Genomic DNA, 24,068 nt, shown 5'->3' with positions numbered 1-24,068 from the left:
GGCACATAGAGGAGATCGATCTGCTTTCCACACGAGACCGATTTTTAAACCTGGTTAACACATCCCTAACTTTTACATTAGACCCTCGATCAGAACAAAACTCGGTGCATTCGCAACAGAGGAGAAGGGCGAGTACGCTGGCGAAAAATCGTACAGCTATCTCATATCATTTTTGCGCAAATAGAAAGGCCCCGCAAACTGGAAGATAACAAGATCCGTGGTTTAGTTATGTATAGGTGACTGACTACCACAGCCATCTAGTCTACACTTCTTCCCACCCTGCTTCCTGCAAAGACTCTATCCCCGATTCCCAATTCCTCTGTCAATGCCTATCTGCGCCCAAGATGAGGTGTTCCACACCTGGGCATCCACACGTGTGTCTCCTCAGTACCCCGCAGCTCCGCTCTTGCTCCCCTCCCTCTAGTCGTAACAGAGACTAGAGTCCCCCTAGTCCTCACCTTTCACCCCATCAGCCGTCGCATACAACACATAATCTTCTGACATTTTCGCCACCTCCAATGGGATCCCACTACTCGCCACATCTTCCCCTAACCACCCCTTTGTGCTTTCCACAGAGACCGTTCCCTCCACAACTACCTGGTTAACACATCCCTTCCCACCTAAACCACCCCCTCCCCAGGTATGGCAGAAGATGCAACACCTGTCGCTATACCTCCTCCTTCGACTCTGTCAAGTGACCCCCTGACAGTCCTTTCATGTTGGGTAGAGGTTCCCTTTCACCTCCTCCAACCTTATCAACTGTATCCATTGTTCAAGATGTGGACTCATATATCGGCGAGACCAAACGCAGACTGGACGATCGTTTCGTTGAACACCTTCACTCAGTCCGCCTGGACCTACCTGATCTCCCCATTCCCACACTGACCTTTCTGTCCTCGGACTCCTCCATTGTCAGAGAGAGGCCAAACACAAATCGGAGGAACAGCATCGCATATTTTGCTTGGGCAACTTACAGCCCAGTGGATGAATATTGACTTCTCTGACTTCAAGTAACCCCTGCATTCCCTCTCTCTCCATCCCTCCCCCACCCACGTCGTATCAGCTTCAAGTCAAGTCAAGTCAAGTTTATTTGTCACATACACATACGAGATGTGCAGTGAAATGAAAGTGGCAATGCTCGCGGACTTTTGTGCAAAAGACAAACAACAAAACAACCAAACAAATTATAAACACAATCATAACACACATATTCTTTTACATAATAAATAATGGAAGGAAAAACGTTCAGTAGAGTTAGTCCCTGGTCAGATAGGCGTTTACAGTCCGAATTGCCTCTGGGAAGAAACTCCTTCTCAACCTCTCCGTTGGAAAGGCGCTGCCTTGCCTTGAACTCATGAGACTGCTGAGGCGTGTGATTGCCATGTCATCATCGACCTCGGAAGATGTGATGGACTCCCAGATATTTTTCATGACGCGGATAGTTCACCCTATCCACAGGAACCCTATTTTACTTTCCTCTTTCTCCTCAATGGATTTTTTTTTGTACGTCCTCGGACGATGTTCCCTCCTAAAGTCCATGATCACTCCCCTTTCTATTCTTTCTTTTTTTTTGATGTTCAAGAGGAGGCTAGTGGATTACTGGCACCAGAGTGCTAAATCAGCCACCTTCTCGTCATTGTCTGAGATCAGGCTCACCACCACAATGTCATCAGCAAACTTAATTATTGAAAGCCACCTTGTTGGGTCTCATTGTCTATAACATGTTCTCACCTTACACACAGCTAACAATGGCCTTTATCATCGTTACTTTTTTGCATACCTTGTTCTTTTTTGCATATCTCATTCATTTGTTCCATACGGTACCTCAACATCACCGCCCATATCTCTCTTTTGCTTTTGCCCTGACTCTCAGTCTGAAGAAGGGTCTCGACCCAAAGCATCACCTGTTCCTTTTTCCCAGAGATGCTGTCTGACCCGCTGAGTGACTCTAGCTTATTGTGTCTATTGCAGGTTTATGATCCTCCATGTACGTGCCAAGTCAAGATGATGTGAATGACTCGTCAGAACTGTACAGGTTGTGTCTCTCTCTGAATAGACGTCCAACTTGTAAGCTTAGACATTTGTCAGGACAAGAACAGGAATAAAACTTGTAAATGGCTCACAAGTATGTTATCTTGGCTGCACGCTGAGATAGAAAGTTAGCAGCTAATCTCTTAGTTTTGTTTTCCCCTCAGTGTTTCATAAAATTCTTGGCTCCATAAATTGCAGCTGTTCTCCGGGTTTTGGCATAATTTAGCAACAACTATTTCTTTGCGGGCCTTCTGAGTAGCTTTGCTCAAAGAGCCCACTGAAACTGATGGTTGTGTGGTCACATCTGGAAGTAGTCAACAAAGTTTTACAGCACAAGCTGCATCCAGGTCATTCGGTTCACTTTCCTGCAGTCAGTGATAGGGACAGACCAGGCCTCATAGATGGGACGACACCAGTATTTCCCACAAACTCAACTTTTATTCCACTTGTCAGCTCAATTTTTTTCCTCTTCTGCACCGTGCAACCATTTTATGCAGAATGAACTGCGCTGAAACTGGTCATTTGACCCGACCATCCCATGATGGGGTTTATGCTCCTCATTAGTTCCCTCCTGCTTGCAACTCAGGATGGAGGCATTCCTTATACTCATTATGTGGCATTTGATTACATTATAGGTGAGTTCAACAAGTTTCGTTTAGTTTAGTTTGGAGATTCAGAGTGGAAACAAGCCCCTTGGCCCAACAGGTCTGCACCGACCAGCATTCACCCCAAACACTAACACTATCCTACACACACTAGGGACAATTTTACAATTTTACCGAAGCCAATTAACCTACAATCCTGTACATGTTTGGAATGTGGGAGGAAACTGGAGCACCAGGAGAAAACTCACACGGTCACAGGGAGAAGGACCAAACTCCATACAGACAGCACCCATAGTCAGGATTGAACCCAGGTCTCTGGCGCTGTGAAGCAGCAATTCTTCCGCTGTGCCATAGTGCCACCCATAGGTGTTCCACATATAAGTGATGATCCCCTCAGTGTAAAGTAATTTTGAACAAATATAGACACAACATGCTGGGGTAGCTCTGTGAGTCGGGCAGCATCTCTGGAGAGAAGGAAAGGGTGACGTTTCGGGTCGATATCCTTCTTCGGATGGAGGCTCAGTCTGAAGAAGGATCTCAGCACTAACGTCACCTATTCATTCTGTCCTGAAATTCCTGCAACTTGCAACGTGGCATATATGCACAATGTGTTAACAGGACTTTGGTTTCTGAGATCCATGTGCTCGATGTAGTGTTGGAACAACCAATAGCAACATGGACAGCTGCTCTCCGCATTCAATATGGAAATAAGTGATCTGTTGATATTGATGAGGGTTTATCATTTTCATACATTACAGTGAAAAACATTGTTCTGCATGCTCTTCAGGCAAATCATACCTTACATAAGTACACCAGGTACCGCAAAAGTGAAAATAAAAAGAGTTCAGAATATAGTGTTAAAAAGTGCAGAAGAAAGTGCAGATGGAACAAGTGCAATGTCTGCAATGGGGAAGATTGGAAGATTGGGAATTCATCGCTGGCATTTGAGAGTCAATAGTCTAATACGAGAGGGAAGAAGCTGTTCTTGAATCAGTGGTAAGTTTTTGTACCTTCTGCCTGACGGACGAGGGAAGACAAGGGAATGAGCAGGATCTGATTGATCCTTGATTATGTTGACAGTTTTCTCGAGGCAGTGTGAAGTGTATGTGGAGCTGTTGGGCTGGGAGGCTGGTTTGTGTGATGAACTGAGCTACATTCACAGCTCTCTGCAAAATTGCGATTTTGAAAAGAGAAAATATTCGAAAATATGTCAATCTGTATGGGATAAAGATATGTACACAACAATATGTATTTTATCACATGAGGGCTCTGGATTTCAATTAGGTAGAAATTGATAGAGAATAAAACATGGAAACAGCTGTTTAACTGAAGTGGAAGTAAGTGGAAAGAGGTGATCTGTTGTTATTGGAGGGTTTATCATTTTTACATGTGCCGAGATTATTGCTATTCATATTGCTATTCCGGCAAATTATACCATACATAACTACATCAGGTAGTGCAAAAGTGACTCCCTAAAGGACCTGACCCACCAGTGTGCGACTGTATGCGGCTAGCACGACCTAACGTGGTCGCTTGAGCCATACGGCCTCGTGGGTCTGGTCCCACTGGAGGCGTATGGGGTTGTGCGGAGCTGGTCCCGATATCGCGTGGGGCTCCGAAAAATTGACACTGTCCAAAAATTCCGCGTTGGCCCGCAGCCGCATTGAGGCCGTACGCAGCGCCTCGATGGGCATACGCACCGTCTCGACGCCGTACGCAGCGGGTGGCGTTGCACGATGACGTCACCGCCCGGCATGCCGTTGCGTGATGACGTAACTGCCCAACGCCGTGCGACGTCCAAATTCAGTCGGCCCGCTTCCTGCCCAGCTGATTGGTGAGTATGATGTCGGGACTAGCCCCGCACAACTCCATACGGCTCCGTGGTTGGAGGTGGGACCGGCCCCGCGAGGCCGTACACCTCAAGCCACCACGTATGGTCGCGCTAGATGCATGTAATCGCATGCTGGTGGGACAGGCCCTTAAGTAAATTCAATAAGTTTCAGTATTGGCACGAAAAGGGTTTTCATTAACTGATGATGACGTTTTAACCTCTGTATGTTGTAAACTGATGGCAAATATGTTTCTCGGTGTTAAAAGAGGACGTGATGGTGGGTGGAATGGGGGTTGGTTGGGGCTTGCAATTGGCATTTTAAAGCTGTTCACAGTGTTTCTGGTTAGAAAGATTTTACTCGCTTACCTCTTTTCTTATTTGACCCCAGGTCTCCTGGCAGTGATGAAGACCCAGGAACAGTGGGATGGGAACCAGCCAATGCTTTTGGCTTTGCCTTGTTCGCTGCAGGTCTGTTGGGCTGACTTCTTTGTGCATCCTGCACTGGCTGAGGTATTGGCTGCAATGGCACCTTCTCCTTTTTCTGAGTGAGGACAACTGAACGAGGGTTGCAAGTTAACAACATCAATACTGATTCCCAAAACCAGGGTAGATTCACATGTATTCAGCTCTAGATATTAGCATCCGTGTACATTATGCACCCAAACATTGGCAATTTATGCATATGTATTCTACATGAATATTTATAGTAAAAACAATACTTTAATCCTTGTTTACAAAGATCCAAATCCCTTACAGTACAACTCTGGCATGTACACCGACACACTGGGCCTGTGGTCTGGTAAAAATAAGTGCCCAAGCCATTTTGCAGTATCCCACCATATAACCATATAACCATATAACAATTACAGCACGGAAACAGGCCATCTCGGCCCTACAAGTCCATGCCGAACAAATTTTTTCCCCCTTAGTCCCACTTCCCTTCTCATTATGCCTATCCAATTTATTTTTAAATGATACCAATGACCTGCCTCCACCACTTCCCTGGGAGCTCATTCCACACCGCCAGCTCTCTGCGTAAAGAAGTAGTTCCCCCCATATTACCCCTGGGAGATTCTTGTCCCCTTGTTTTAGTCTTATATTTGACAACTCCACCTGCCAGCACTCTGCTTCCACGTTATGGGAGATTTGGAAGTGTGTAGGACTCGTGGGAGAGTCTAGGACTAGCCTCAGAATTAAAGGATGTTCCTTTAGGAAGGAGATGAGGAAGAATGTCTTTAGTCAGAGGGTGGTGAATCTGTGGAATTCTGCCACAGAAAGCTGAAGAGGCCAAATCAGTTGATATTTTTAAGGCAGATTCTTGATTAGTGGGGTGGCAGGGATTATGGGGAGAAGGCAGGAGAATGAGGTTAGGAGGGAGAGATAGATCAGCCATGAATGAATGGCAGAGTAGACCTGATGGGCTGAATTGTGTAATTATGCTCCTATCACATGACATTATGTCCTTATTATTTCTCCACTCAATGCATCAATTGTGAATAAATAGTTTATTTTTATAATTACACATCCCATTTAGCTTTTGCACACAGCACTGTTTCAAAGCTTCAGAGGTAAAGCTCAGAAGCAGAGCATTCAGAGTTGAGGGCATGTAGATGTGGTTAATGAACTGGGCAATTAGAGGGAAGAGTCAATCAAATCTGTGATTGGTGCCATGGAGAAGCTAGAGAACACAAGCAATGCAGAGTGACGTGAGTGTGAATACTTTTGGAAAGCTGTATTGTGAGTGAATGGAACAGTAAATTGACCTGGACGGAATTGAAAAAGGCAAGACTAAAACGAGCCCACACTATTCTGCTGCACAGCTAAATTCATCCCAGTTTTCCGTTCAGAATAATATGTAAACAGTAAGGAAATAGACCAACATTCATAATATCAGAGAGGCAGACAGCACAGAAACATGGCCCAACTTGACCATACCGACCAAGATTCCACACCTATGCTCATCCCATCTGCTAGCATTTGGCTCATGTCCCTCTCGGCCTTCCCTATCTAAGTAGTTGTCCGAATGTCTTTTGATTGGGACACTCCTGCCTGAAATGTTGCCAAGTCTTTTATTCAGAATGTTATCTTACATTTTCATAAATTCTTCATATGTGCTAGGAGCTGAATTAGGCCATTTGGCCCATCAAGTCTACTCCGCCATTCAATCATGGCTGATCTATCTCTCCCACCAAACCCCATTCTGCTCCTCCCCATAACCTCTGACACCCGTACTAATCGCGAATCTCTTTCTCTGCCTTAAATATATCCATTGACTTGGCCTCCACAGCCTTCTGTGGCAAAGAATTCCACAGATTCACCACCCTCTGACTCAAGAAATTCCTCATCTCTTTCCTAAATCAACATCCTTTAATTCTGAAGCTGTGACCTCTGTATCCTAGACTCTCCCAATAGTAAAAACATCCTCTCCAAATCCACCCTCTAGCTAAAGAAATCCCCCCTCATCTAAATGAACGACCTTTTCTTCTGTTTTGTCCATTTCTATTTTTATTTTTATTTGGACCATGTTAGGTGTAATGGAGGGAGTAAATGTCAGGAGCTGACCTGTTTTCTCTTGAGTCATCAACACATGTAACTCTGCGCTTGTTGCTGCCTTCTCGTTGCTGGGGAGAGTTTCCATCTTCTCGCTGAGGGAGTCCACTGAGGAATCATCGTTTGCAGAGCTGTTGCCGTGATACCCATTCAGTCCATCTTTCGATAGGGGGAGATCTGCGTTCTCCCCCAGTCTTTGGGGCATCTCCTTCTCATCCTTCACTTGGCTATTTACCTGTTTTGGTTTCCTTTTCCTTTTCTTATTGTGCTGGGTAAAATAATCATTTGGGTTTTTTTTCCCCCATTGTTGTACCAAATTATGCAATTTAAAAAACATGTATTAAAAAATAAGGATTCCCAGTCTTACCTTCTTTTTACCTGGAACGTTCCATTCTTTCAATACCTCCAGTGCACTGCCTGACCAAAAACAGAAAGAAACAAAAGGGAACTTCAGCCTTACGATATCTAGTTATAACTTCCTATACCAATACAGGTGCTGTTCCTGCCAGCTTACACACAGAGATTCAAGCATAAGGCACCAATGTAACCCTCAATCTTGAAGGCTGAGGGTCTAAATAACGATGGCCTTGATTCTTTAGACTGGAACATGTTCAAGGCTACTTCATCGCACTTGAAACAGGCCCTTCAGCCCATCGAGTCTGCACCAACCAACAATCACCAGTATAATAGACAATAGACAATAGGTGCACGAGTAGGCCATTTGTTTCTTCGAGCCAGCACCGCCATTCACTGTGATCATGGCTGATCATTTACAATCAGTACCCCGTTCCTGCCTTCTCCTCATATCCCTTGACCCCGCTATCTTTAAGAGCCCTATCTAACTTTCTTGAAAGCATCCAGAGAATTGGCTTCCATTGCCTTCTGAGACAGAGAATTCCACAGATTCACAACTCTCTGGGTGAAAAAGTGTTTCCTCATCTCTGTTCTAAATGGCTTACCCCTTATTCTTAAACAGTGGCCCCTGGTTCTGGACTCCCCCAACATCGGGAACATATTTCCTGCCTCAAACATGTCCAAACCCTTAATAATCTTATATGTTTCAATAAGATTCCCTCTCATCCTTCTAAATTCCATTGCAAACAAGCCCAGTCGCTCCATTCTTTTAACATATGACACAGGCCCGTGCGGAGCTTTTCAAAAAGGGGGGTGGCATGACAGGATTACAAAAAACTTAAAGTGAAAAAATGTGCGCACTGCGCACATCACGAGCGCAAAGCGTGAAGTGCCTCGATGCCAGGGTCCAGGGCCCTTAAGCGGGCCCTGGATGCTCAGGGGTTTTAGATGCTCTCTGATGCATTCTGTGTCTTATTTTGGAGCATTTTTGCACCAAATTTATGACCATTATTTCAGAAATTAACAGGAATCTGAGGTAGCTTTTTCACACAAAGGGTGCTGAATGTATGTATGTAACGAGCTGCCAGAGGAGGTAGTTAAGGCTGGGACTATCCTAATGTTTAAGAGACATTTGGACACGTACATGGATAGGATAGGTTTAGATGGATATGGGCCAAACGCGTGTGAGTGGGACTAGTGTAGATGGGACATTTTGATCGGTGTGGGCAAGTTGGGCTGAAGGGCCTGTTTCCACACTGCATTATTCTATGACTGAAAAGTGAAGAAGAAAAATGCATGTAGATAAGTAGAGCAGATTTGAAAGAGGAGTGAAATGTAAAGGCAGAGAGAGGTTTATGGGTGGAAAGGAACATAGGAAAGGAGGGGGGAGAGTGGGCTTGGGTAGATGGGTGAAGGGAAAATAGTCACAAAGTGCTGGAGTAACTCAGCGGGTCAGGCAGCATCTGTGGAGAATATGAATAGGCAACATTTCACAGAGTGCTGCAGTAACTCAGTGGATCAGGCAGCATCTCTGGGGAACATGGATAGGTGACATGTCACAGAGTGCTGGAGTAAGTCAGTGAGCCAGGCAGCATCTCTGGAGAAAAGGTATAGATTATATTTCGGGTCAAGACCGTTCTTCAGTAATATTCATGATATGACATGTATAGACATTCCTGAATGTTACCCAAACCATCGTGAGCTAATTTGTTACGGTGCTTGCCCTATCCTATAAAATCTCTGCTGCCTTGGGTGATGCAGGACAGGACACAAGCTTTGGGACACGGTGTGAAGCTGTTGCCGTCTGTCCCAGCCTGGTAAAAAACCTGATGGAGTGGATTTGGAGAGGATGTTTCCACTAGTGGGAGAGTCTAGGACCAGTGGCCACAGCCTCAGAATTAAAAGACATTCCTTTAGGAAGGAGATGAGCAGGAGTTTCTTAAGTCAGAGGGTGGTGAACTGTGGAATTCATTGCCACAGACAGCTGTGGAGGCCAAGTCAATGGACATTTTTCAGGAGGAGATTGATAGATTCTTGATTGATACGGGTGTCAGAGGTAATGGGGAGAAGGCAGGAGAATGGGTTTGAGAGGGAAAGATAGATAGAGTCATAGAGTGATACAGTGTGGAAACAGGCCCTTCGGCCCAGCATGTCCCATCTGCACTAGTCCCACCTGCCCACGTTTGATCCATATCCCTCCGAACCTGTCCTATCCATGTACCTGTCTAACTGTTTCTTAAAATGTTGCGATAGTCCCTGCCTCAACTACCTCCTCTGGCAGCTTGTTCCATACACCTACCACCCTTTGTGTGAAAAACATACCCCACAGATTCCTATTAAATCTTTTGCCCTTCACCTTAAACTTATGTCCTCTGCTCCTCGATTCACTTACTCTGGGCAAAAGACTCAACCATATCTATTCAAATCATGATTTTATACACCTCTATTAGATCATCCCTCATCCTCCTGTGCTCCATGAAATAGAGTCCCAGCCTACTCAACCTCTCCCTATAGCTCTGGCCCTCTAGTCCTGGCAACATCCTCGTAAATCTTCACTGTACCCTTTCCAGTTTGATGACATCTTTCCTATAACATGGTGCCCAGAACTGAATACAATACTCTGAATGCGGCCTCACCACCTTCTTATGCAACTGCAACATGGCCTCCCAACTTCTATACTTAGCCTGACCCGCTGAGTTACTCCAGCACTCTGTGAGACGTCACAGAACAGGGCAAGATTAGCAAGTTTGCTGATGATACAGAGTGAGTGGTTTTGCATATAGTGAAGATGGTTGTGAAAGATTGCAGCAGGAACTGGATCAATTAGCCAGGTGGGCAGAGGAATGGTTGATAGTTGCATGGTTCCTTGAAGGTCGTGTCGCAGGTATATCAGGTGGTCAAAACGTATTTCGGCACTTTGGCCTTCATCAGTCAGAGTATTGAGTATAGAAGTTGGGAGGTCATGTAGCAGTTGTATAAGACGTTGGTGAGACCGCATTTAGAATATTGTGTTCAGTTCTGGGCACCATGTTATAGGAAAGATGTCAAACTGAAAAGAGTACAGAGATCCCCATCCTGGATCAGTCCAATCAGGGTTGTGTCGTCCGCAAACTTGAGAAGCTTGACAGAGGAGTCAGTGGAGGTGCAGTCATTGGTGTGGGGAGAGTAGTGGAGAAGGGAGAGTACGCATCTTGCGGTGCTCTATGCTGAGCGTTTGCGGGTCCGAGGTGTGCTTTCATGTCTCACATGCTGCTTCCTTCCTTCCTGTCTGTCAGAAAGATGATGATCCACCGACAGAGGGGTTCAGGCACAGTCAACTCAGAAAGTTTGGAGTGTAGTAGCTCTGGCACAATGGTGTTGAATGCAGAGCTAAAATCAACAAACAAAATCCTCGCATAGGTCCCCTGGCGGTCTAGGTGCTGGAGAATGAAGTGCAGGCCCAGATTGACTGCGTCATCCACAGATCTATTGGCCCAATATGCAAAATGCACAGGGTCCAGCAGAGGGATTGTGATATTTTTCAGCTTGGCCAGCACAAGCCTTTCAACGGTCTTCATGACTACAGAGGTCAATGCAACAAGCCTGTAGTCGTTAGGACCAGTAATCCTTACCTTTTTGGGTACAGGGACAATAGTGGAGACTTTGAAGCAGGCAGGGCCAGTACATCTTTGCAGAGACTGGTTAAAAATGAGTAATTGGGTGTGAAGTGGTGATTAGGGTGGGATGGGTGTAGAAGGGCCCCATCTTTGCAGACTGAGGTCAGGCTGTGGGTGGGTGTGAAATGTTGGTTGGGGTGGGAAAGGGTCCACTCTTTTCATACTGGAGTCTTGCCTTAAGTAGGTGTGAAGTGGTGAATGGGAAGGAGAGGGTGCAGTGTCCATTCTTTGCAGACTGGGGTCTGGCTGTGTTTGTTGGGGAAGGGGTACCAGGGTTACGTTTCTGATTTTCAAACCTGCAGTAAAACTCATTCAGGTCGTTTGTCAGCTGACGATTGTCCAAAGAGCGGGGGGAGTTTCCTCTTATAGCTGGTGATTTCTTGCATGCCCTTCCAAACTGAAGAAGAGTCACTAGCTGAGAACTTGCTCCTCAACTTCTCAGAGTATCTTTCCTTGGCAGCTCTGATTCCTCTTCTCAGCTCTTTATCGATTAGGCTATCTTTTAACTCTTTAACGATTAGGCTATCGGCTTGACGCATATTTGCCCCCACCCTCCCGTTCTCGAAATGGAAATGTTCCATCTGTATATAATGATCCCATTAAAATGTATATTTATGTCACAAACTATGGAATTCATATTTTCAGTATTGTTATCAAGGAAAAGAATGCAGTTCCAATTGTTTGATATTATTTGATATTGTTTAATATTATTCATATGGAGGAGAATATATAATAGCTCTAAAACCTAACTTAATTTTGCAATCTCACTAAAGATAATCCCACTTTCCCTCTCCCCTCCTCATCTCTCTCTCTCCCTTCCCTTCCCCTTTCTCTCTCCCCCTCCCCCCTCTCATATCCCCCCCTTTCTGGTTGGGCAGGGGGCGAAGATGAAGGTGGCGCGGGCCCAGCGGGCGGGGGGGCAATGAAGGTGGCGTGAGGTCAGCGAGGGTGGTGTGGGCACAGTGGCGGTCAGCGGGGGTGGAATGGGCCCAGCGGAGGGGACGTGGGCCCAGCGGGGAGGGGGCGGCCTGGGCCCAGCGGGGATCAGCGGGGGTGGCGTCGGCCCAGCCGGGGTGGCCTGGGCCCAGCGGGGGGTGAGTCAGGGGGGTGGCGTGGGCCCAGCGGGGGTGGTGTGGTAGGCCCAGCGGGGCGTGGTGTGGGCCCAGCGGGGTGTGGCGTGGGCCCAGTGGGGGTGGCGTGGGCCCAGCGGGGGTGGGCGTGGTGGGCCCAGCGGGGGTGGCGTGGGCCCAGCGGGGGTGGTGTGGGCCCAGTGGGAGTCGTGTGGGCCCAGCAGGAGTGGGGTGGGCCCAGCTGGGGTGGCGTGGGCCCAGCCGGGGTGGTGTAGGCCCAGCGGGGGTGGCGTGGGCCCAGCGGGGGTGGCGTGGGCCCAGCGGGGGTGGCGTGGGCCCAGCGGGGGTGGCGTGGGCCCAGCGGGGGTCAGCGAGGGTGGCGTGGGCGGAAGATGGCTTGGGCCCCGGCGGCGGGGGGAGGCAGCGGCGTCTGGTGTTGGGGTTACAGCTGCTGGGTTCAGATTCAGCCACTCCCACCCGGCGACGGGAGAAAGAAATGGCTTTCTTCACTGCCTGCTCTACCTACATGCTAGGAACACTAGGGACAATTTACAGAAGCAAATTAACCTACAAACTTGTACATCTTTGAAGATTTCTCAACCCGAAACATCACAATTCCTTCTCTGGAGATTCTGCCTGTCCCACTGAGTCACTCCAGCATTTTGTGTCTATCTTCAGTTTAAACCAACATCTGCAGTTCCTTCCTACACATCTTTTGTATGTAGCATGAAACCAGGGCACCGGGGGAAATCCCATGTGCTCACAGGGAGAACGTACAAACTCTGTGCAGACAACACATAATCAGGATCGAACGCAGGTCTCTGGCACTGTAAGGCAGCGACTTTACCGCTGTGACACTGTGCCACTTGGGTAACAATCAATCTGCAGAAGGAACTCAGTGGGTCAGGCAGCTTCTGTGGAGAGAATGGACAGACAATGTTTTGGGTCAAGTCTAAAGAAGGTCCAAAACATTGGCTGTCCAGTTCCCTCCACAGATGCTGCCTGGGATACTGGGTACCTCCAGCACATTGTGTATTACTCATGAACCAAACATCACTTCTACACACCTTCCCACAAGTGTTGCCAAGTGCTCTTATTCTTTGCTCAACCTAATTTGGTTATTCTGCTATTTTTGCACAACTTCAATCTTCATTCTTCAACACCACTCTACTGCTTTACACTCACCGATGATTTTATTGTTCTATTTATCATTATCATGTTTAATGCTCATGATCCTCATGTGAACATTGCATGTGGTGCATATGAAAATAAATTAATCTCAATTTGAATCTTTGGACACAGTATGTGAATCTTCAATTTAACTATACAACATCATTAAAAATATACCTATCAGGAACACTGAATCAAAATTACTAATGTTCTGTTTATGGAACAGAGTATGAATGAAATTACATTTATTTTGCTGAATCCTTATCTCGTTTTTTATTTATTCCAGTCTAATGGCAGAGAATTTCCTTGGAGATGGTCTATCATGCATGTTGCTGGAATTACAGTTGAAATCTAATTTACACGTCAACCAAGGTTCATCTCAGTTCATTGCCATAGCATTGGAACAGGAGTGGCTCTGAGGAAACTCCAAAGCATTTATTTTGTGTTTCATCAGGAGCTTAACAAATGGAGTCAAGCATTTGTCCCAGACCAGGTTTCCTCCATATGGCTCACATCCTTTCACAAAGATGTTCCTCACATTATTAGATCTCTGAGGGCTATTCTGATTAAATGATTTGCACATAACTCTGATTTAGCTGTTCCAAAACCATTGCAAAAAGAAGCAAGATAGACACAAAAAGCTGGAGTAACTCCGCGAGCCAGGCAGCATCCCTGGAGAGAAGGAATGGGTGACGTTTCGAGTCAAGACCCTTCAGTCTGAAGAAGGGTCTCGACTCAAATCATCACCCATTCCTTCTCTGCAGAGATGCTGCCTGTCTCGCGGAGTTACTCCAGCTTTTTGTGTCTATCTTTGGTTGAACCAGCATCTGCAGTTCCTTCCTACACAAAAATAAGCATATTTCCTTTCTCCTGAGTATCAACCATAATAATCAGCTACTGCAACCAAATGCTTTAGCAGGATGTTTGCAAGACAATTCTCAGTGATTTAAATATTAGTATATAGCAGAGGAACATGAATAGAGAGAGTATATTTGACAAAGTGAAAGATGCCAAGGTATTTCTCAGTTTGATTGCAGAGCTCAGCAGGAATAGAAGGGCTAACCCATGAATAGAAGGGATAGCAGAGGTAACCAATAAATCGATAATGAGGAAACCTTTCAAAGTCTGGTAGTTATGAGTGTCCAGGTTTGGGGGAAAAGATGATGGAAGATCCTATCACTGATGTTGTCAAGCTGCATTTGAGCTGCAGTTGTAGGTGAGCAGGCGAACAGTGGAGTGATGCTGCAGCTGGGTGCAGATGTAGAGAGGTGCAGGAGCATGGCTAGATTTGCAGACGTCATTGTGAATTTTCATATTCATATATCGAGGAATAAGGGAATCAGTGGGAATGGATAAAAGGCCATTTTCATTGACGAAGGATATAGGCCCTGGCATTTTAGAAGAGTTTGCATTTGTGGACTTGGAAAGCCAACGCCGAGGTTAAATGGAGAAGTGGCTTGGATGATTGTTACAGGAACATGAGGTAGAAGTAAATGAAACTTTGTAAGCCAATGTTTAGGTACAGTTAGCAATGGTATATATTGTCTACTCCACGTGTGGCCTTAGGCTGTCGAATAGACGTATGATGTCCCTCGTATGATGTCCCTGCATTGCGGCTGGATGTGAAGAACCAGAGCAAGCTCCATATACACAACATCTGAGTGCTCAGCCTTTGTAAATAAGCCACTACTTTGTTGACAATGATTGCCAGGTACACAATGTATTTTTTTTTATTTGATGTTAACTCCCACATTTGACCCACATCCCTCTAAACAACAGCCTGAAGACGGATCCTGTCCCAAAATGTCGTCTGTCCATTTCCTTCCACAGATGCTGCTTGACCCGCTGAGTTCCTCCACCAGTTTGTTTATTGCTCAAGATTCCAGTAATTGGGTTTTCTTGTGTTTTCCTCTAAACTTTTCCTATCTGCATTTGACCTAAAATCTACAGCTGCATGGAAGATTCCCAACAGTGGCATGAGGTAGAGGATGACTTCCTGGAAGTTTTGATGACGTTTGTCGTAATCCACATCATGTGCTCCATACACATGGTCAACAGGCATTGCAACCATTTTGAATGGGAATGGGGCTTCCGATGTACATTTGAAACCAAAGCCATGCTTATGGAATCATCATAATCATAATCATATTTATTAGCCAAGTATGTTTTGCAACATACGAGGGATTTGATTTGCCATAGTCACACCAATAAAAAGCAACAAGACACACAAAATACATTTTAATATAAACATCCACCACAGTGACTCCTCCACATTCCTCACTGTGATGGAAGGCGATAAAAAAGTTCAATCTCTTCCCTTCTTTGTTCTCAAGCCTCCCGTTGTCGGGACGATCTTGGATCCCATAGCTGGCGGTCAGGCCCTCCCCGTCGGGGCGATTAAGCTCGTGCATCGGGGGGGGGAAACTCAGCTCCTTGCACTGGGCAATCGAAGCCCGGGTCGAGGTTAGTCGAACCTCCTGTGACTTTGGAGCTTCCCGACATCAGTCTCCCGACAGAGACTGCGAGCTCCTTGATGTTGAAATCGGCAAGCCGTAGTTGGAGCGTCGATCCCAGGCAAGAGGTCGCATGCTCCGAAGGTAAGTCCACGGCCCCGTGATGGGGCACAAAGTCAGTCTCGAACAAGGCCTCCAGCTCCATGATGTTAGGCTGCAGAGCGATCAGAGATACGATCCGGAAAACAATCGCACCTCCGGCAAGGTAAGATATTGAAATAAAATGTCCCCACCACACCCCCCCCCCACCACACCCCACATAAAACAAACCAGAGAACATTAACACAAACTTAAAATAACCACTAAAAATAACAAAAAGACGAAAAGACAGACAGACCGTTGGCGAGGCTGCCATCGCTAACGGCACCACCCGGTGATTTATCTATTGTTACTATTGCAAACTTTATGAGTAAAACCCTTTACGCCTTTCAATTTCCATCATTCACTCATAATGGGACCAAAGTGGTCCAAAAATAGAATGTTTAAAGATTTGAATGACAGTAAAATGGCAAAAATTGCTGATATTTAAAACATTCTGGCATTTAACTGCAGACGGAACAAACCATTCTCATGTTTCCCACTTTGTAGCATTGGGCAGCTGAGAAATAACCTACAACATCTTGTTAGCAGACCAACGTATTTAATATATTCAGTATGAGTGTCAGCAAGCAGTGTGGTTTGTTTAGATAAACCTATACCTACACTTGTACATATAAGTATTCTTTCATAGGCATACTTACTTTCATACCCATGTGAAACGTGTACATCTGATTTAATGCGTCAGTGGCCTAAGATTATATCCCACCAAGGCAGCAGGGGGATTAACAATTAGTTAAGAAAATAAAAAGATACACAAGACATTGCAGATGCTGAAACCTGGAACAAAGAACAAACTGCAGGAAGAACACAGCAGGTTGAGTAGGATTTATGGGGGTGGATGGGGGAGGGGGGAGGGGAGGGGGGGAGGGCAAGGGATATAACTGTCAATATTTCAGGCTGAGGCCCGGAATTTCTTTACTTTATTTAACTAAATCTGTTTCAGTTTGCCCAAAAAAAAAACTCGTAAAAGAAAACCAATCATCCATATCTTAACTGACCCATATGTCCTGCTAGACTCACAGCAATGCAATTGCTTTGAAGTCAGCGAGTCCTTCTATTCGTGGGCAATTATACTTTTCTTACCATCCACAAAGGCCTGCACTGCTTTGTCTACTTTGTTGTCAAAGTGTTGGAGCACCAGGACAATTTCAGTGTTACTTCTGTTTGGAACCACAGTTCGAACAGCAGTGATCTGGAATAGAGAACAAAAACTTCAATAAATAGAATAACTCTCTACTTTATTGGTGAGAAATGCTCTCTTTCTTCAGACCACTTTCTTTTATTGACAGAAATACACGTAAGGAACGTCTTACTGTTGAGCATTGAAAATGACAAAGGATAACCCACTGGAAACTCAACTAACATCCCTGCACACTATATGAATCGTTGATTTAGCTACATCATCATATAATCATATCATATCATATCTATATTGCTAAAAGTCTGATCTTGACCACTTCCTGCTGTTCTGTATATTGCTGCCACTTACAGCTGTCATTATTGGCCACCTTACTCGGAATCCCCCTCCGCTTAGCAGGACAAGAGGATTTTTCCCATCGATGAAAAATAAAAGAGTTATTAGTGTTTAAAAATGTTGACATTCTCTCTCCTGAAGGCCACGCCCCTTCCGGAGGAAATATAAAACCTGAAAGTGTTGAGTGCCTCAATCAGTCTCTGCAAGATGGGGGAGCGAGAGGGTCACGTCTCTCAGTCTGAGCTGTAAATAACACTGAACACATGTCTACTAAATGGTGACTGGTTTTTACTGACCTGTCAGTGCGCTTAATGTGGTTTGAAAATATAGTTTGGAAATGCTAAAGCTGTGTTGCCTTTGGTTTGGAAATGCTAAAGCTGCGTTGCCTATGGTTTGGAAATGCTAAAGCTGTGTTGCCTTTGGTTTGGAAATGCTAGAGCTGTGTTGCCCTTGGTTTGGAAATGCTAAAGCTGTGTTGCCTAATTAAAGTTCCGTTGCCTAATTAAAGTTCCGTTGCCTAATTAACGTTGCCTTGCCTATTTAAAGTTGCCTTGCCTAATTAATGTTGCCTTACCCAATTTATAACATATAACATATTTACAGCACGGAAACAGGCCATCTCGGCCCTACAAGTCCATGCCCTCCCCTTGGTTTGGAACTGTACCATAAACCCTGTGTCCCTTCCCCCATATGCCTATCCAATTTATTTTTAAATGATACCAACGAACCTGCCTCCACCACTTCCACTGGGAGCTCATTCCACACAGCCACCACTCTCTGCGTAAAGAAGTTCCCCCTCATATTACCCCTAAACGTCTGTCCCTTAATTCTGAAGTCATGTCCTCTTGTTTGAATCTTCCCTATTCTCAAAGGGAAAAGCTTGTCTACATCAACTCTGTCTATCCCTCTCATCATTTTAAAGACCTCTATCAGGTCCCCCCTTAACCTTCTGCGCTCCAGAGAATAAAGACCTAACTTATTCAACCTATCTCTGTAACTTAGTTGTTAATTAAAGTTGCCTTGCCCAATTAAAGTTGCCTTGCCTTCTATATAATTAAAAGTATAATCTTGACCACTTCCTGTTTGTGCTTTATATTGATTATAGAAAAAATGCTACACGTATGGCTGTGATTTTTGGCCGTCTTACTCAGAGTCCCCCTCCGCTCATCAGACGCTGAGGATTTTTCCCATCAATGAAAAATAAAAGAGTTATTAGTGTTTAAAAGATGTTGAGATTTTCTCTCCTATCAATCATGCCATGAAGGCCACACCCCTTCATGAGGGGGGAGGGACTATAAAACACAGAAGTGTGTGCGTGGATCAATCTCTGCAAGATGGAGCAGGGGGGAGGTCATGACTAGCTGTCTTTAGTGGCCTTGCACACTGCTTGAAATGGTATGAAACTGCACTTGAATTTGGACGCCTTGCACCCTGCTTGAAGTGGTAAAAAACGGCACTTGAATTTGGTGGCCTTGCACCCCGCTTGAAATTGAAGTTCAAGGAATAGCCGTGAGTCAACTGCCAGCCCACCAGCCGCGAGTGAGTGAGCTGCCAGCACAACAGGCTTGAGTTGTGTCTTTCTGGCCTCCACTGCAGCAATTGATCAGATAACTCAAAAAGGTACAGTCCCAAGGGGGATCTCCAAGAGAACTCTGATAATATGGACCAGTCTGGACAACAGAAGAGAGACATTAAATGCTGGAGTAACTCAGCGGGACAGGCAACATCTCTGGGGAGAAGGAATGGGTGACGTTTCACGTCGAGTCCCTTCTTCAGTCTGGACAACGGTCCAAATGGACATTAATAGCCATTCTGTGAAATAGGTTTTGAATTGTCAACAGTAATACAGTGAATCAATAGTGGCTGTGTAATGGTGGCAGGTGTACAGGGACTTAGTTTCAAAGCAGTGATGGATTTGTGCATAATATGGAAACAGTGCCATCCAACACTATGATCTCATTATATGTGCATGCAACTTATCGGAATCACAGAGGCAACAATCCCTTCAGAATGTGAAAGGGGAGGCCAGGGGAAGGTGTGGCTGATGGTGCAATCTCATTGCAAATGGTGGAAGTTATTGGAGAAACCAATGATAGATTGGCTGTGGGTCAACTCTGTTCAGTTCGCAAGGACAGCCCTGAACTTCTAGTCTCTTCTCACTTTAATTCCCTGTGCTGCTCCAATATTGCCCAATATAAGCTGGATGTACAGTAGCTTGTCCATTGTTAAAGTCCTTGCGGCTTAATATTTAACTGTTTCAGATCTTTCTATCTTTCACTTTCTCTCCCGCTCTTCTCTTCTTGTTCTGCAGATGTGACTGTAAATTTCAGTTTTAATTTGCTTCAATTTTTCCTTTCTGTATTCAACTGCTGTTGTTTTCAAAGTAGTTGTTACTTTGCTAACTTTGATCTGCAGCCAATCACAAAATATCCCTCTGGTCCTTTCCCCCTTCCCTCTCTCACTGCATACTCTCTTCTTCTCACTTTCTCATTCTGGTGAAGTGTCTTTGACGTTGACTCATTTTCTCTCCCCACTGCTGAACATTGGCTGAGTTTATCTTGGATTACAAACTTCTGCAGTTTTTGGCTTCCTCTTGTAACATCAAAATGTTGGATTTGAAATGTACATTTCCTCCCTTGCTTACGGCATTAGGGTAATGTGATCCTTTAAAATAAATCCACTCGTGATTCAACCCAGAGTATTTGTCTGGAGCCCTCACCTTTTCCTTGACTTTCTCCTGAATATTGGCTTCAGACATTGCTGCCTTGGTGATGATCTGACATCAAATACTATCTCATCAGACCTGGAGGGAAAAAAACAAAGAAAAAAAGATCAATATTCTAATTTTTTTGCTTAATTAACTGACCTTGTAAGTTCCCGGAACCATGTTATTAATTGTATTTGCCTGAATGCCACTTCACTTTACCTGATAAGTGTAATCATTCCTGAACATGATCAGTCTTTAGCTTACCAATATTAATGATTAAAAAATAACTGTACCAACTACCACAGATGACATGAGAGATCAGATTAGTTTATCATCATATACACCAGGGGACAATGAAATTCCTTGTTCACGTGAAGTTCTGGAGTAAACAGTGTACATAGAATCAGAATAAATACAATGCGCCTGCAAACCAGTGGAATCATTCAAGATTGTGGTGCAATTCAAATAGTGCAAAAAACTAAATACAATAACAATTATTCATAGTCTGTTAATTTGTAAGATTATTAAGGAATGTCATTAAGGTGATATAACATTACATAGCATTAATGGTCAATTTTTCCTTGGCAATTTAGACAGTGTTGTTTCATTGACTTTATTTTCCAAGCTGTTTGTACCCACTGTTTGTGGAAAAGTCCAAGTGCTACCACTGCAGAGTTTGTCATTATAGCCTCTGTTACAATCACCCCACAATGTCCAAGTAATCATCTTCGAGCACATACCAAAGCCACTCACAACATTTGCTGCTCACACAATTTCATTAAACATCATGAAAAACCTAGAATCTATCTCTATCTCTATCTCAACTAAAACTCTCATCTTGTCCTCTTCCAGTTTGCTTTGTTTTTAAATTTGTGCAAAAACAGTATGCGCTACAATTTTTCGCCACCTTACTTGCCATTCTGCTGTGCTGCAAGTGCAGCAAGTTATGTTCCGATCGGTGGAATATTACAAAAGTTATGAAGGCTTAAATATCATTAAAACCACTCCTTCCCACAAACGCTGTCAATCACAGGCAGCGAGGATAATAAAGCTGAAGGAGCGGAGTGAGCAGAGTGTGGAGAGTGAGCGGCATCGGCCATCACGACGAGCCAGGAGCCGCTGAGTGAATGCGACTGACAGCAGCCGCTGAGTGAGTGAGTGAGTGCGGCCAGGAGCGGATGAATGATTGTGGCCCGGGGCCGGGAGCCATGAGTGACGCCGGAGCCACTGAGTGAGGCCATACACCCCCACAATGGACACCCCTCCCCTCCCACACACAAATCTCCCCACCCGCCCTCCCCTCCCCACACACCCCCTCCCTCTCCCCCTCCCCCTCCCCCCCTCCCCCTCTCCCCCCTCCCGCACAAACCCCTCCCCCTCCCCACACATCCCCCTCCCCCCCTCCCACATACCCCTCCCCCCTCCCACACACACCCCCTCCCCCTCCCACACACACATCTCACCGCCCTCCCGCACACACCTCTCCCCCTCCCACTCCCTCCCCCTCCTCCCTCCTCCCCCCTCTCACAAACCCCTCCCACACCCTCCCCTCCCAAACAACCCCCTCCCCCTCCCCACATACAGCCCCTCCCCCTGAAGCCACACACACACTCCCCTTCCCCTCCCACAAACAACCCCACCCCCACTCACCCTTCCCCCACCACATGCCTGCTGCCCACACACCCCTCCCACCCACCGGCCCTCGACAGCCCCACCTGAAGCCGTCCCCCTCTCCTGGCTACAGCACGCTCCCTGCCCCGGCTGAAGTCATCCATGTCCCCCCGGCAGGATGCTCCGCACCCGCCAGTCCCCCTCCCCGGTTCCCCCGCCAGCTCCCGCCAGCCCCCGCCAGCCCCCGCCTAAAGCCCCCCCCCCCTCCCCGAATACAGAATGGTCTCCGCCCGAAGCCGTCCCAGTCCCCTGGCTACAGAACACTCCTGCCACATCCCGCGCCTAAAGCCTTCCCCTTCCCCCAGCTGCAGTCCATTCGGCCCACAACACCCATACTTGCCCAAGAAAAGTCCAGTCGGCCTACAATGTCCTCCTAGCCCTCCAGCCCCCACTTGAAACTGTCCCCCTCCCCCAGCTGCAGGACGCCCCCCCCCCCCCAATCTTTGACCCAAATCGGCACCTGACAGCCCCCACCTGAAGCCATCCCCCTCCCCGGTTGCAGGACATGTCCCCCCCCCTCTTTTGGCCCTCGAAAGCCCCTGCCTGAAGCAGTTCTATCCCCAGCTGCTGGACGCTCCCCCCCACCCCCCCCCCCACCACCAGTTCCAGCCTGAAGGGGTCCCACTCCCCTAGCTGTAGGACTGTCCACCCTCCCCCCCCCCCCCCCCCCCCCCACCTGCCCCACCTGAAGCTGTCCCCCTCCCCTGGCTGTAGGAAGCTTTCTCCCCCATGCCCGGCCCCGGCTGAAGCCGTCCCATCCCCAGCTGCATGATGCTCCCCACAGGACCCCTCCCCGGTTGCAGGACACTTCTCCCTCCCCCAACGGCCACCAAAATCCCCCGCCTGAAACCGTGCCCCTCCCCCACTGCAGCATGCAACAAGACACACAACAAGAAATAATGGACTGAATAAAATCTCATCTTTAACGTTTAAATTGTATTATATTTTGTTATTCACATTTTAAGTTTTAATAAATCCCTTTTCCACTTGCTGTGCCTGTCAGCTGCGCCTGCACAGTAATACCTGCGTGTTCTACGTCACATTGGGTGGGAAACAGATGTGGTGCCTATCTGCTGATAAGAAACTGACGAGACGTTGCCATTTTGTGTTTTGGTTCCTTACTACCCGTCCAATGCTTCTGTCTATTGTGGTGACCCAATCTTTGACCCAAAATAACCATGAATGGTTTTTGCCCATTGCTTTGCCAAAAGGACCTTATTTGCCTTGATTTTATGTTGGTTCAATTATGGTTCTTTTATTGTCACGTGTACCAGTGAAATACATTTTTTGCACATAGATCAGATTATTGCCACACATAAAGACAATTGCCAATTATGTACCCCATGCATGGAGACAGCCCACTGAGTTGTTGGTGTTGGTGCCAGATGTTGGTGCCATTTTACACGGTCCATGTTGCAGCTGGCCACAGAGGGCCATTACAGCTGTCACCTCATTCAGATCAGCAGCGAGCCGTCCTTCAGTCCTCTCTGGGTCTTCAGCCTTCGTACCTGCCACATCTGGCTGGAAAGGTGCGAGGGGTAGATCCCACGTTTGTCGGTGTCACTGACTTTGGAACCGGGTTTTGGAAGCGAGCAGGAGACGAGCCTCAGACACACTCCAGCTTCCATGGCCAGCTGGCTGTTGGTGTTCAGCAACTACCCCACAGCCCAGTGTCTGTTGCCGCACGTGGCTCCTCAAGTCTTCAGAAACAGGACCGGAATCGGTGGCTGCTTCCCTCGACAGTGTGATCAAGTACGGTGTGGTGTTTCTAGTGGAAGGGCTTTTGGCCACCATATTCATGTAATGGATTCCTCTGTGTTTCTTTCAGCAGATAACACAGGAGAGTAACGAGGAGTAACATCAGCAGGGAGCAGAGCACAGCCAGCAGCAGATAGGCACCACCTCACTGCGTACAACCCCTTCTCCAGTCTCCACACACCGCACATTATCTTATCCAGTCGCTTCAATGGAAAGGTATTTTGTTCGCTAATAATAATGAAAGAGCCAATAAAGCTGTTAATCCTGGCCAAATTGGAGAGGCTAGGACTTTAAAATTGGGTAAAAGCTTCAGGGCTGCTGGGAGATTTGGTCAAGTTGGAAATGCTCTCTGCTGAACTGGGACAAGCGGCGGAGATGTGCCAGTTTGTCTAGAGCCTAGATACAAGTTGCAAGAAAAGAATATGAACATCTGCAGACCCTGTCAATTAGGTGCAAAATGCATAGGATGGATTGGATGACTGCAAACCAGACATACACCTTGTATATAATTGTAAATAATGTTGCAGAGTTCTACTTTGGATGAGTGTTGATTGGATGAGGTATTGAGCCTTGTCTGGG

At 46.3% G+C, this 24,068-nt stretch overlaps 1 protein-coding gene across 2 annotated transcripts in view; it reads right to left on the bottom strand.

Annotated features, from left to right (window-relative positions):
- LOC129715012 (SPATS2-like protein) overlaps positions 1–24,068 on the bottom strand; it is a 157,659-nt gene that overhangs the window by 82,227 nt on the left and 51,364 nt on the right. For both annotated transcript variants that reach the window (XM_055664830.1, XM_055664829.1), the window contains exons 2-6: positions 20,073–20,156; positions 16,963–17,071; positions 7,385–7,434; positions 7,030–7,285; positions 4,834–5,022 (exon numbers count right to left, since the gene is read on the bottom strand). In XM_055664830.1, coding sequence (XP_055520805.1) covers positions 4,834–5,022; positions 7,030–7,285; positions 7,385–7,434; positions 16,963–17,071; positions 20,073–20,111 — 643 coding nt within the window. In that variant the 5' untranslated portion in view covers positions 20,112–20,156. The remainder of the gene's footprint in view (positions 1–4,833; positions 5,023–7,029; positions 7,286–7,384; positions 7,435–16,962; positions 17,072–20,072; positions 20,157–24,068) is intronic.

This window comes from Leucoraja erinacea, chromosome 46, assembly GCF_028641065.1.
Source record: "Leucoraja erinacea ecotype New England chromosome 46, Leri_hhj_1, whole genome shotgun sequence".
In the NCBI taxonomy this organism is placed as follows: domain Eukaryota; kingdom Metazoa; phylum Chordata; class Chondrichthyes; order Rajiformes; family Rajidae; genus Leucoraja; species Leucoraja erinaceus.
Note: the sequence above shows the minus strand (reverse complement) of the source record. Positions and strands in the feature narration are given on the sequence as shown.